At 38.1% G+C, this 14,989-nt stretch overlaps 1 protein-coding gene across 1 annotated transcript in view; it reads left to right on the top strand.

The window, feature by feature from the left end:
• The window catches only part of LOC136974302 (serine/threonine-protein kinase D3-like), an 86,901-nt gene that overhangs the window by 45,913 nt on the left and 25,999 nt on the right, over positions 1-14,989 (top strand). The window contains 4 exon segments of the mRNA XM_067269140.1: positions 12,215-12,292; positions 13,237-13,375; positions 13,470-13,593; positions 14,773-14,850. Of these exon segments, the coding sequence (XP_067125241.1) occupies positions 12,215-12,292; positions 13,237-13,375; positions 13,470-13,593; positions 14,773-14,850 (419 nt within the window).

Raw genomic sequence — 14,989 nt, 5'->3', positions numbered from 1 at the left:
GGGTTTTATATATCGGGCGTCTCGCCCTCGGGCGCTGGGCTCGACGCGCCCTTTACATGTCGTGGTAAAGCACATGACATCCCTTCCCTCCTAGAAAGATACATAATCTTTCCAATATTTCGGAGGTTGTCTCATGTGTGGCTGACGGTCCTCTCTGAGGTTGCTGGTAGGTGCATCCAAACTCTGTTCCCCTTCGTCTGGAGCTAGCTCTTCCACGTCCGACTTGTCATTGGGAGAAGACTCTTCGTTTGTCGGTTTGGCTGTAGTCTCCTCTGGAAAACGTGGTCGAATTTGGTCTGTATGTCGTTTAATTATCTGACCATCCTCTGTACGGGCCGAATAAGTAACATTTCCTCTCACATCCGTGATGTCAGCTGGGGTCCAGTTCTCGGCGGAATTGAAGCTTCGAACATAAACTGGATCACCCACTCGGAAGGCTCGATTCGGAGATTTAATTTCTACTTTCTCACTGTTGCCTTCTTTCGTTGAGGGATAGCAATTATCTATGCAAGTCTGCAACTTCCGCCCCATCAGCAGTTCAGCCGGACTCACTCCCGTTGCCGACGACGGTGTCACATGCTGTGATATTAGCATTCTCGCTAACTTCAAACCTATGTCAGCTCCTTTCATTTTCTTCAGAGTCTGCTTTGTAAATTGCACCATCCTCTCCGCTTGTCCGTTAGACGATGGATGAAAGGGTGCCGTAGTGATATGTTGAATACCGTTGTTATTAAGAAAATTGCGAAACTCGCAAGATGTAAAGGCAGTGCCATTATCTGATACAATCACTGTTGGTATTCCGTGCGTGGCGAACAGTTTCCGCAACACTTTAATCACTCCATTTGCAGATGTCGACGGCACTATATCCACTTCCAACCACTTGGATCTGGCATCCACCACTATGAAAAATATTTTGCCCTGAAAGGGGCCGGCAAAATCTATGTGGAGCCTATTCCACGGAGCTTCCTCCGGTTCCCAAGCGGACATTGTCTTGGGAGGGTTACGTTGGACTGCTTGACAGCTCGCACATGACCTAACTAATTTCTCAATGTCGCTGTCCAGGCCTGGCCACCAGATGTAACTTCTAGCCAGTGCCTTCATCTTAACAATACCCGGGTGTGCGACGTGCAACATATTGAGACATATTTTCCGTTGATGGGGAGGAATTACGATACGACTTCCCCATAGCAAACATCCTTTATGGATTGACAGTTCTACACTTCTGTTTTCGAATGGTTGAAAAAGGCCTGAAGTTTTCTGCTTGGGCCAGCCATTCACAACCCAAGTCTTCACCTTAGATAAGATTGGGTCTTTGTCGGTTGCTAGAGCTATTTTTCTAGCTGACAGAGATGGACACTCCATGACGTCTATAAGGAAGATGTCTCTCTCGTTCTGTTGTTGCTCTGGGACTTCGGCCACCGGAAGACGACTCAACGCGTCTGCGTTTTGTATAGATTTTCCTTGTCTGTAGACGAGTGTGTAGTCATATGCTGACAGGAGGTTATTCCATCGGAGCATCCGGGGTGAGATGATGCTTGGAGTCGGTCTGGATGACGATAGTAGGGCAAGAAGAGGTTTGTGATCTGTCTGTATTTCCACTTGCCGTCCGTAGATATAGTCGTGAAATTTCTTAACTCCCGCCACGATTGCCAAGGCCTCTCTGTCTATCTGTGCGTAGTTACGTTCCGTTGCTGATAGAGTGCGTGAATAGTATGCAATGGGTGCCTCACTTCTGTCTGGCATGCGGTGGTTAAGGACAGCTCCAATACCGTAAGGTGACGCATCACATGTTAGCACTAACGGTTTTTTTGAGTCGAAGTGCGTTAGTACGGCGTCTGATGTCAACAATGATTTGACGGCCTTAAACGCTTTTTCGTGTCTGGGCCCCCACTCCCACGGTGTGTTCGCATCCAGAAGACGATGCAAAGGTTCCGCAACCGTGGCTTTGTTTTTTAGAAAAACATGATAAAAATTAACTAGTCCCAGGAACCCTTGAAGCTCTCTTTTGTTAGATGGTACAGGACTGTGCCAAACTGCCCGGACATTCTCCTCTGAGGGATGAATTCCGTTTGCATCTATCTTAAATCCCAAAAATGTTACACTTGGAACGCCTATAACACATTTCTGTGTTTTAATGCGCAAGCCCGATGATTGGAATCTCTCTAGAACCTGCCTAACCTTATGTAGCAGATTTTCCTCGGATTTAGCCGCAATGAGAATATCATCAAAGTATGGGATTACCCCTTCTATTCCCCCTACAAGTTGTTCGATAAATGCTTGGAAAATCCCCGGCGCCGCGTTGATACCAAATTGTAATCTATTGACCTTAAAAGCCCCTTTGTGTGTAATAATCGTTTGAGCTCTCGCTGTATCATCATCTACCGCGAGCTGCTGATATGCCTGGGCCAGATCAAGTTTGGCAAATACTTTCGCATGTCCCAAATCTGCCAACAAGTGATTGATTGCTGGAATGGGATAAGCGGTGGGCTGCAGTGCTTTATTAAGTGTAATTTAATAATCCCCACAGATGCGTACCGATCCATCTTGCTTCAAAATCAGCACAATGGGTGTAGCCCACTCAGGATCTGTGATCAGTTCTAGAATTCCCTGCTTGACCCATTTCTCAAGTTCGTCGTCAACCTTTTGACGAATCCCCAATGATACGCGCCTTGCCTTTAATCTGATAGGCGTTACGTTCGGGTCTAATTTAATTGAAATCGGTTGGCCCTTATATGTTCCTAACCCCTCTTTGAATACACTTGGAAACTCTTCCATCAACTCCTGGATTCGATCTCGGGAAATGCGATATACGCCTGAGACACATATCCCTAACTCTTTGAACCAGTTTCTCCCTAGCAAACTTATGTTGTTTCCCCTGGCCACGATTAGTGGAAGTTCTCGGGTGAAGTTGTTGTATGTGACCTTCACTTGGCATTGGCCGGCAATTCGAACTTGTTTCTTTGAGTACCCACGCAAAATGGTGCGGAAAGGGTATAACTTTGGGGAATTGTTACCAAAAATCTTGTTAAACGTGTCTTCTGACACGATAGTATACGGAGATCCCGAATCTACTTGGAACCGACTACTTTTCCCGTTAATTTTGACTAATGCGGTGATAGCTTCGGTCAACAAAGGATCAGCTACTTGATTCACGTGGACCCCTGATTTGACTACTTTTTCCGTTTGAGACGAAATGGAAAAAGAACGTTTCTCTGAACGGCATACCTTCTGAATATGACCCGATTTTTTACAAAGGAAACATTTGCTCTTTCGATACGGGCATTCTTTGCGATTATGCTTCCCACCGCAGCCTTTACAGACTTTTATTGACTCGGGGTAGCTTGGTTGTCCCTTGCTCTTAAAATTGACCCTATTATATTCTTGATGCGTTCGCGAGCGTTCAATGCCCGGTTCCCCTTTGTTCCGGATTAGACCTACTTCAGTTTCAGTGCACGTGTTAGGCCTAACTTCTTTTGTGTAACGAACAGCGGCTTCAGCCGCTAAGGCCTCTTCCTGTGCCTCTAAAAACGATAGGTTTTTTCGAGCGAAAAGGCGACGTTGGAGCGTCTCGTCCAACAGACCACAAACGAATCTATCACATAACATTTCCTCTAAGTGAGGACCGAATTCGCAAAATTCTGCGAGTCTACGCAACTCCGCAATATAGATAGACAGAGATTCTCCCACCTTTTGATCACGTCTATAAAATTGATTCCTACGAACAATTCGTGAGGGTTGAGGAGCGAAATGTGACCTCAAGACGTCTTTCAGTTCTTGAAAGGATTTCGTGGCTGGCAAGTTGGGAGACAAAAGAGACCTCAATAGGTTGTACGTTTCTCGTCCACATGCCGTCAGCAGAATAGCTTTCTTCCTCTCTTCGTCTTCTATATTGTTAGCAGTTAGATATGCGTCGAGCCTCTCAGCATAAGGAATCCACTCACTTGGGTGTGTAGGGTCAAACTCTTCCAGACAGCCGAAGGTAGCCATTGATCTCGCTCCATGTGGTCCCGGTGAAGATCGTGCTTATTCTGTTTCCTCAGGACTTATTCTCAATCCAATCCCATCCTCGTCGCCAGATGTAAAATTCCCGTGAATCTTACAATAGTAGTGCCTGAGAAGTGAATAGATACGATACTTAGTGCATTACACATTTATTTTACATATATCTTATATATACAGAACAGGGTCTAACGAAGAAAGAGGTCACTGCCCTCGGTTACAGGGTTTTATATATCGGGCGTCTCGCCCTCGGGCGCTGGGCTCGACGCGCCCTTTACATGTCGTGGTAAAGCACATGACACAAACGTATGTAAAGTATGCAGATTAACTGTGTGTAAACCAGATACAGGGTGGGTGCTAGGTGCCAGATTACAGGTAGCCCAAACAAATTATCAGGTTACAAACGTATTTACAATTGACATTCCTAGGGCATAGACAGCATAGACAGTGTGGTGTTAACATTGTAGTTCAGTAGATTTGCATGACTGTGAAGGTACTGCCACTAAGTGTTTCTCATCCTCTCTGTAAGCACTTTGATGCTCTGCAGATAATTATTCAGATGATTGTACATGTCTTTCTCATACAGGGTGGGCCAGCGAAAACGAAACGGCAGAGTGTTCGTGTTCTTCCAAGCAAATCGCTCGGACAGGTCGATTTTACTCTCGAGGGAACATCTTTTTAAATAAAGTTTTTGCGATTCTGAATACGACAGACAACAATAAATTTTAAAAACTCATTTATTTTGTATTATCTAAACAAACATTTATTTCGAAAAAAATGTTTCTTTAGTTAATATTCAGAATCCCAAAAACTTTATTGCAAAAGATGTCCCCTCGAGAGTAAAATCGACCTGTCCGAGCGATTTGCTTGGACGAACACGAACACTCTGCCGTTTCGTTTTTGCTGGCCCACCCTGTATATTAGGGCTTGTAGAGGACATGGCCAGTTATGGTTGTTACGAAGTGTAGCTTCAATGAGTCTATCTCTGTTGCTGTTGAAGAGTGGACAGTCAAACAATAGGTGAAGGTAGTCTTGTTTGGTGTTCATGTTGCACCTGCAGGTCTCGCTGTCCTGTAGCCGGAACAGATGGAGGTAAGCGTTGAACTTCCATGGCCAGTGAGAACTTGAGTCAAGGCAAAGTTGGGAATAAGATGCTTGCAACTCAGCCTGACAGAGGTGTCTGGATTGAAGCCATGAGTGGGATGGCCTGTAGTGCAGTTGTTCCAGTCTTCTTGCCAAGTTTGCAAAAGTTGGTTATAAATCCATTTATGGATAGTGGAAGGCGGTATCTTACTGTAAGAACAAAGAAGGGACGAGACTGCAGCTCTTTTGGCGAGAGCGTCAGCTGCCTTGTTCCCCTCCACTCCAGAGTGGCTACGGACCCAGTTAAGGGTGATGAGATGGTGGTGGTTATTACCAATAAGCATTTTCTGAATGGTGGTAACATTGTAGCCATTGTTATTGTTGTTGGAAATTGAGTGAAGAGCTGTAATGCTGCCTGTATAGATGGCTATTTTCTTTATTTGGAGAAACTAGTCTTCATTGATGTGGTGGAATGCCTTGGTGATGGCAAAGATCTCCGCCTGTGGGATGGTACAGTATTTACCGAGCCTGAAAGCAGACCAGTGAGTAATATTGCCTGCCTTGTTGTATGCGATAAAAGCTGCACCCACTTGATCCTCTTGCTTGGAACTGTCCGTGTAGATTTTATAATTATGATCATTTTCATCACGGTAAGTGAGGTCCTGGATGTTCATGGAAAGAGTCATATCTATATAGGAGTTTGGAATTTTCTTCTTGATACCATTGATAATGAGGTCTTGGTAGATTTTGTCAGGAAGGTTTGGAAGGGGTTTGTGCTGAATTTTATCTTTCCAATTAGAGAGGTAAATCATGTTTTTGAGATTCCAAGATCACATAGCTGCTCTAATTTTAAGGTATAGAGGGCAGAGTCTGCTTATGACCAGAAGGGCCGAGGTGGGTGCAGTACAGTAAGTCCCAGCAATACGCAATGCTGCAATTCTCTGGACTTTGTTAAATTTTTTGATAATTGCTTGCTTGTAGGTGGCCTTTCCCCAGATAGCAGCATAAAGTGTAATGGGCTCTATGGCACCCAAATAGATATATTTGATAGCATTGTATCTGATCCCCCAGTTATTGGCTGCTATACTAATCAGTTTGTTGGAGACAACTGTTGCCTTTTTGCAAATGTTGTCGATGTGCTTCGTCCAGTGCAATTTTTCATCCAGGGTTATCCCAAGATACATTAACTCCTTCATCCTAGAGATTCTTGTATTGTTGATTTTAATGGTGGGCTTTTTTGAAGGCTAGTGTTTTTAGAAATATGATGTACAATACTTACACTTGTTGTAATTTATAGGCAGTTTACTATCAGTGCTCCATTTGTAGATGGTGTCCATTATTATATTGCATAGGTGGGCCAGATTGTTGGAGTTTTTGTCAGAAACAAGGGCCACCATGTCATCAGCGTACCCTTGCACCAAGAAGCCCAGTATCCTGTTGCAGATGTTCAGAAGGTCATTGTGAACTAGAATCCAGAGGATTGAGCCAACTATAGACCCCTGACGGCAACCCTTGGCTGTTTGATGAGTGTAGGAGAGATTGGTTGTATAAAAGCCAATATGCCTATCTGCAAGAAAGCTACTCACGACGTTAAAAATGTTATTAGGTAGTGATATTCATGGAGTGGGATGATACAGGATTTCTGGCCACCATATTAAATGCTCCTTGGAAATCAATAGAAATTTGAACAGAGTGTTTACTATCTTGGCCTTTTCAAAATAATCAATGATTGAGGCCAGGGGTATGGTAGTTGACCTACCAGGAACAAAACCACGTTGGTGGATATTGATATAGTTTTCCTTCATAAGGTGGTTGGTGATAAGTCTGTCCAGGATTTTATCCATGATTGGCAGAAGGGAAATGGGTCTGTAGTCTCTGGGGCTAGTGGGTGGTTGTTCACTGTTTTTTGGTTTAAGTTTGACTGAGGCAGATTTCCAGTCAACAGAGAAGTACCCAATCTGAAGGCACTGATTATATAGTACTACAAAGAATGTTGGAAGTGCTTCGAAGGTTTTCTTTGTCATTTTGCCCATTATTGCATCCTTTCCAGGGGTCTTCTTTATTTTTATCTTTTTAAAGGGTTTGGAAGACTTCACTGTAAGTGAAAGGAGGATTGTCGTATGTGTTTGGGGCAAATCTAAAGCGGTCCCATTTTTCTTTATGCACACTATTGTCATCAATTTAGTTATCAGTGGGAAAGTGATGGTCAAAGATGGTTTTTATTATATCACTGAAGGAAGTGGTTAGAGTACCATCCGATTTGTGGATTGGCAAGGGAATCCCATTTTACACTGTTTTTTGAAGGCAACATAGTAGGGGTTGGTCCAGGGTTTATCGAACTGTCCACAGAACTTCCTCCAGGCTTAATGTCTCTTTTGGTTAATTAAAGTTTTGTAGTTATTAAATTTGTTGATATAGGCAGCACGAAGGGTGTTGTGAAGGTCACTGTCATGCTGTTTTTGGTATGCCTTTCTTAACTTTCTAACCTCTCTCCTTACAGTTGTGAGCTCGCTGTCCCACCATGGTACTGAAGTTCCTGCTTTTGTTTGGTGGGAGCTGTTGTGATAGCAGGTTTTTATGCAATTGTTTAGGTGGGTGATGCACTTATCAATGTCTTTTTTGTCCATCTCTGTTACAGGCTTTTCAATATTCCAGGAGCATTTAAGTTGTTCATGAAAGGCGTTTCAGTTAGTTTTGGTTACATAATTGTCGGTGTGGACAGATTTGCCTGTAAGGTTTAAAGTAGTTTTAATATATCTATGATCACTGGCACTAGGATAGTCTTGTGTGCTACAGTATACAATAAGGTTGTTCGTGTTGCTGTTTGAAAGCACCACATCCAATCAGCTGTCACCTCTGCTGCTGTGATAGGTTGGCGAGGGCTAGTGTTGTTAGATAAAAGTTGATTTGTGGAGGCAAATTCAAGAAGGGCATGGCTCCTTGGGTCTGCTATGTAACTGTGCCATACTGGTGACTTAGCATTGGCATCCCCTCCTATTAGCCACGTGCGACCATTGGTTCAGGAGCTGATTCTTTCCAGTTCCTTCAACAATGGTCCAAGAGGTCCAATGTCCCGGAATGGAGAACAATATATTGACATAAGAAAAGCTGGATTGGTACTGTTACTATGTATGGCAATGGTAGTGGCATATTTAGAACTGAGGTTGGGAAGGAATTAAGTGTCCACATTTGGGTTGCAGATGACGATACCAGTCTTTGGTTTAGAGTGTATCCACGTGGAGGGAAGGTCGTCTATTTGCCAAAATGAGGAAAGTAGTCTTTATAAAGGCATGGTTCTTGTACCATTATAACATCTATCTTCCAATCTTCTGCTGTTTTAAGCAGGAGGGAAGTTGGAGCCTTGGCCATTTGAAGATTGATTTGGAGTATGTTCAGCTTTATGTTGTATGGTTGCTGTGTGTTACTTTGATTTCCTCTATTGGACATAGTTGGTTTTTTGAATCATTGATGCCTTTGTTCGGACTATAATTGGGCAGCCGGAATCAAATGCGTTGTGATCTGTTCTGAATTTATAGCCTTCTTTTTCGGATTTATTCTCTGTTTCGCAATTTATGTAGCAGGGAGGTCTATCTAGTTGATTGCAGTCTGCGTATTTATGCTGCTTTGTGCAGTGACTGCATGTGAGATATTCTATACAGTTTTTGGCGTAATTGCCATATCTGCAGCAGTTATAGCATCTTATTAGGGCAATGTAATCATCAGCCTTTACATTGGCCAATGATAATGATATGTGTTTCAGACCTACAATTGCTCTTCTGATGTTTGGGGTGACTGCGATGACCACATGCCTACAATTTTCTTTCATCTGGCCTCTATTCAAAACAGTGCTTACTCGACAGACAGACAGAAAATCTTGTTTGTCAATTACTTGCAGTTCTTTGTTTTGTTCATATATATAGGGGAGAATATCTTCATTTTCAACTGCATTTGGCACATTTAACAGAATAACTCTGGGGAGCCTGCCCATAGATATTGAGCATCTGATTTTGTCTTTAACATGTGCAATATTTTGATGGCATTCATAAGGACCTCCCTCTCTTTCTGACTGCCAACCCAGATGCAAAATCCATCATTTCTCATGTCCTTTATTGCCTTGACTCTGATTTAGAGTTTTTGAGGTTCAATTGTATCTAGAATTGTGTCTAACTTTTTTGATATCTGTTTTGCTTTGGGAGTCCACGTTTTCTTTCATGTAAACCAAGACAGCATGGCTGCCAACAGTACCCTCTCTTTGCAGTTTTCTCTGCAAAGAGAGGGTACTGTTCTTTGCAGTTGTGAGGACCCGAACAGGGGTCGACAAAAGGGAACGAAATTGGAGATTTCCATTGTTTAATGGAAGTTTTTTTTTTGTATTTAAACAATGAAAGAGGCAAATTCGAGAAACATGCGCCACGAAAGGAATCAAGTTCTGTCGCGACGATGACCTCTCCCGCGCCCTCCATCGGGTTTCGAATTGGCACCAGGTGACAATGAGAGACCAATGGAGAGGTGACTCAGGGGAGAAACAGTATAAAACCGCCGTTTTCAAGGACATAAAAGAGTTCTTGGATGCGCGAGTTTCCTCCCTTGGTGGTGTGTGCTCCCGAAACATCAGAAGGAAAAGATCCCTTTCGAACCTAGAGGAAGCATCGTGGATATGTGGTTGTCTAGCCATCTCTAGATCATCAGTTCGCCTCGAGTGACGCTGCCGAAGTACGTGCCATTCGCCCCGGGGCCTATCGTCTTCTCGTCGTCCACGTCAAACTACCAGACACCTGAACACGAACTTTGGACGAACTCTTTTTTTTTGGACAATTATTCTCGTGATTTGTGTGGTTTTACCTCTTCGAACAAGAGTAAATTGTAAGAAAACTTCGATGTTTATTAAACGGTTTTTGATGGCCAACCAGTCTCAGTGAGTCAGTCCATCCCCACAAGACCGTCTGACAGCTCGACCGCCTTTGCTTTCTTACACTCCTATCAGCAAACCTCACAGTTATCGACCACCCTAGTAGTTGAGCTTAGTTGAATTGGTCTATTACTTTTGGTAATAGTGGCATAGGTTGGTTGGATCCCTTGTCCATTACTAAATACTAGTGGGGGGCTGGGTTTTGTTCTGAGTTTCCTAAGGATTCCATATATTTGGCTGACACAGCCATGTAGCTGTGAAACTCTTTCTCGGATCTCCTTACACTCCTCTATCTTTAAATTTGACCAGTAAGTTTCAGGTACCAAGTCAAGTATTTTCCATAGGTGGGAACTTGCCTCTTTTAATATTGTGTTTTCTATTGGTCCAAGAACAACAGCCAGGCCACTCTGTGAGTCTTGTGTGTTGTTAAGTTCAGCTTGAGATTGCACACTCTTCAACTCCATTATTCAAGAATAGGTAGTAAGCCACATGCAATTGATGTCAAAGCAATCATTTGAGTGGACAAATGTACTAACAGGTACAGCAATGTCCCAACAATACATGCATAAGTACGTGAAATTATTTTATATATAGTTAGCTGAACTATATTACACTAATTAAATGAAAATTATTTAATTTATTCCCAATTAACTATAAAGTACCTACTAATTAAGCTAGTAATGCATTTTAATGAATAAACAGACAGTTATAAAGTCCGTAAAATCCATTTAAATGGCCGTTAAAATCCGTTGTAACTCAAAATTTTTGAAATTTTTCAAAGGCTGTAATACTAAATTGTTTAAACCCCATAACTCGTTAAATTTTTATTTTATTGCCACCCAATTTTAGGTACTTCTAAAACTACCCTATTTTTGACGAACCCCCCTGCTGCCACCCCCAAAAATTAATCCCCCTTCCGCTAGGTCCGATCAAAAATCCAAAACTTTAAAGTTAATTAACTCCCCCCTAATTAATGTAATTAAGTAATTTTCATACTGGTAGCTTTGGAATGATTAGCTGTTTCCAACTGTGTATTACAAAAGGTCCTGGCACAAAAAGTTCAGCAAAAAAATCCACTTAATTGAGGAGCACAAACAAGTACAACTGTAGCAGCACGAGCGCCGTTTTTTGCTGGGTGGGCATGCAAAGATTTATTTTTGTTCTAATCATTTTATGCAGAATTTGGCTTTGTAGGTTATATGCTATTATGTACTATAGGTATATTAATGTGGTGATTGTTCATCGTTATCATTTTTAATGCAAAAGCAATTAACAATTTAATGACACAATTTTTTTACTTTAAGTTAATTGTAATATGAAACTCCAGTTTTAACTGGAAACTTTTTAGAAAACCCAAGGTCTTCTGACCAAATAACCATTATCAAATGGTAATAAAAACTAAAAATTGAGAGAAAATGGACAACTAACCTAACCATATCTCTACCATGATGAATATAAATAGAAACCCCTTGCAACTAAGAATGCCATAGGGAAGGGTCCTTCTCTATGGCACCTTTAGCTGAGAACCTGAGATTTTCTCTATTTTTTTTTTTTAAATGTCATATTTAAAAAGCAAAAGTATTTTGTAAGAGAAAATTTATTTTTAATAATTATTAAACTGAAGTAACCAGTATGCATGTGACAAGATGCTTTATTTAGCTCTCTTTAAAGCCCTGGTAATTGCTGAATTTGGAAAAAACTGTTTTATAGAGTATTTGGATTTTTGTTTTTTATGTACTTATTATTCATTCTCATGAAGATAGATGAAGATAATATGAATATAAACAAATCTATTTAAGAGACATGATTTTAGTGAATTAATTGATTGGTTAGTTGATCTAAATCTTATATGCTTTCGGAGCTAAAATCTAGTAAACACCTTTGCTTGAAGCAGCTTCCCCACAATTTAAATGGGAAAATTAACACAGACAACAAGCATTACAATAAATATGTTAACATTGAATAACAAATAAACTGTCAAAAGTGTAATATATTATTCCTTATAAAGTATAAGTCAAATGATTCTTAAGAGTGGTAGGAAGAACTTTTGCAATTCAAAATATATTTTGAGATGCATAATTTATAATGAGATTGGGGATTTCTAGTGTATGTATTTCATGTTTACAGAAAAAATTAACATAATTTCTATTTTATAAAACATAGAAAATATTTATTTTCAAGTACAAACCTAATGATATGTTATATTGCTATTGTTATTTTTAGACTGTAAATTTAATGTACATAAACGATGCATGGATAAAGTGCCAAAAGATTGTACAGGAGAAGCTCCTAAGGATTGGTGTAAGTTAATTTTATTTTATTTATAAAGTTTGAAAAATTTTCTATAAAATAAAAAAAAAAACAAAAAAAGTTTTAACTGTTTTTATTAAATTTTTTATTACTTAATACGTTAATCAATTAAATATTGTAATTATGTTAATTATCCGAAAACATTTTAATGTACATTAGAATATTGGAAAATCATCCAAGTTTTAAATTTACCTACTACAATTTCTCAATGCATGCACCTCATGTCACACAGCACACGTCTGAGCAATACTCAAATTTTATACAATTGCTATGGCATGTTCATTGTCACTCAGCACCCACAATTCTAAAGCTACTGCAGATTACTCATATTGCACAGTGATGAGTGATTCTAACTTTGTGAACTGCAGAATGCAAAATGCTTTCTCTATTGTGGAGTCACTGTTTTCATTTATGGCACTTTCTAGAAGTAGTAGATGACAAGATATTCAAATGCAGATGGAAGATGAAACTCAGATGGTTACTCCATCAATTGGTGTATGTTACATACTTTTCAGGTAATAATTAACATAATTACAGTAATTTAAAATGTAGCATTCATTTAGTAAGACCATGTATATTAAATCTAATTGATATTACAAAAAAGAAGTTATCAAATATACTCCTATAATTTTTAAAAATAATTCTGCTAAATGAAAGAAAAATGAAAATTTTAAAAACAGTAAGTCCAAATCAGCCTGGTAAATAAGTTTTAATACTTAGCTACTGAACTGATTTTTGACATGTTTTAAAGAACTTGGAGTAGTTTTCATTATTTATCAAATTTAGATAGTCATAGATAAGAAAATTATTGAAAAATTATTAGTCTTCTTATTCAAATGGTTTAATTAATGTGAAAGGTTACATTAAACAAGCCATTAAAATGAATTTTAAGTTATATGTTGATATTTACTAATAAATTTTTCAAAAATATTTAGCAATGGATAGAAGTAGATATGATAATGGCAGCGAAGTAGAAAACATAGAGGATGGATCAGATGATAGTGATTGTGCTGTAGAAAACAGAACAAATGGAATGCAAACAAATCAAGAAGAAGAAGGAAAATTACCTGCAAAGTAAACTAAGAAATTTTATAAAAAAAATAAATTAAAAAATTTATTATGAATTAATTAAAATAAACAAATGTTTTTTTCCTGTATACTTAAATAGTAACACATCAAGTAATAATATACCTATTCAAAGAATTGTACAAAGCATTAGAAATAGTAAAAGAAAATCTTCAAGTATGTTAAAAGAAGGATGGTTAATTCATTATACAAATAAAGATAGCATGGTGAGTATATTTTAATTGTTTACTTTGAAAATATTACATTTTATAACTTTTAAACAACTACATTATGATAATATATTTAGTTTTTCTTGGTATCTTTTACATAGCAAATATTAACCAATTTTGTGAGTTTTGTCTTGTTAATATTGATAAAAAAAATTTAAATTTTCATTTTTATTCTAGATGATCTAGCATTATTATTTACAAAAGAAAATGTAATCATTCAGATTTTCCAATATTTGGATGTTGAAAGATAATTAAACTGTGTTTTTGTGCATAATTTTTGGTTTACAAGACTTTTTCAAAAATTACATTTTAATTGTCATATTTTGAATCTAAATTAAATTTAATAATTAAAATATTAGGATGACTAACTTTAAAATTTTTCAAACTAAACTGCCATTTTCCTAATCAGAAAGTTTTCCTTGTCATCACTTTAGTGCTGAACCATGCAGTTTTTTACGTAATTATTTCTTGGTGGAGTTAGACCTAAAAATCTTTTTGACCAACGTATTTTATGTTTATTTAGAAAGTAGTTTTGATAATTACACAATTCATTTGTTAACAAATATCATAGATATTTTGGAAATACAATAAAAGAGAACAGCAGCTAACTACAAAATGAAAATGATATCCTATATGGCAACTTTCTAGATACATTATTCTACACATTATACATGATATGAATCAAATAGAGGTAATATTTTACAATTTTCACTGTAATTCTGTTACAATACAATTTTTTAATATAACTGTTTTTATTTTTACATCAAGGAAATAATGAATATTATTTTCAATTAGTAAAGAATAGTTTGATTAGACAAATTTAAAAAAATTAGAAAATAGCATCATCTTATTTTGAATTCACAGCTTTCATTTTACTAAATACATCTTAAAAATTTCCTGTCAAAAATTTACAAATAGAACACCTGGTAAAATTCTTATGAGATATTACATATTATGTTGTAGTAACTTGTTACAGTTTTCTTTATTGAAATGCTTAGAATTTTAATTAATATTTGGTTTTATAGTTTAATTTTCAATAATATGACAATTTGAAACATTAAATTTTTAAAATACTTGTTAATGTAGTTATACTTTATTTATAAAACCATTTATATTTATATATATTTCTAGCAATATTTTTCTTTTTTTTTCTTATTATATTTTTTTTCTTTTTAGAAAAAGAGACATTATTGGATGATGGACACAAAAACAATTACTCTTCATCAAAACGAAGCTACATCTAAATATTATAAGGTACAGAAAATTTTTATGTTCTATTAATAGGAATGTCATAGTGAGAATTTTTAAGCATCCTAAAAAGATCTTTATTTGGTGCCATTAAACTAAAAATACCATTGGCTTACTACTTGCAAAGATTGGTTTTCTTGTGTTG

Source organism: Centruroides vittatus, unplaced genomic scaffold, assembly GCF_030686945.1.
Source record: "Centruroides vittatus isolate TY-2023 unplaced genomic scaffold, ASM3068694v2 contig_347, whole genome shotgun sequence".
Taxonomy (NCBI): domain Eukaryota; kingdom Metazoa; phylum Arthropoda; class Arachnida; order Scorpiones; family Buthidae; genus Centruroides; species Centruroides vittatus.
The sequence above is the reverse complement of the archived record's forward strand: the minus strand, read 5'-3'. Positions and strand labels throughout refer to the sequence as shown.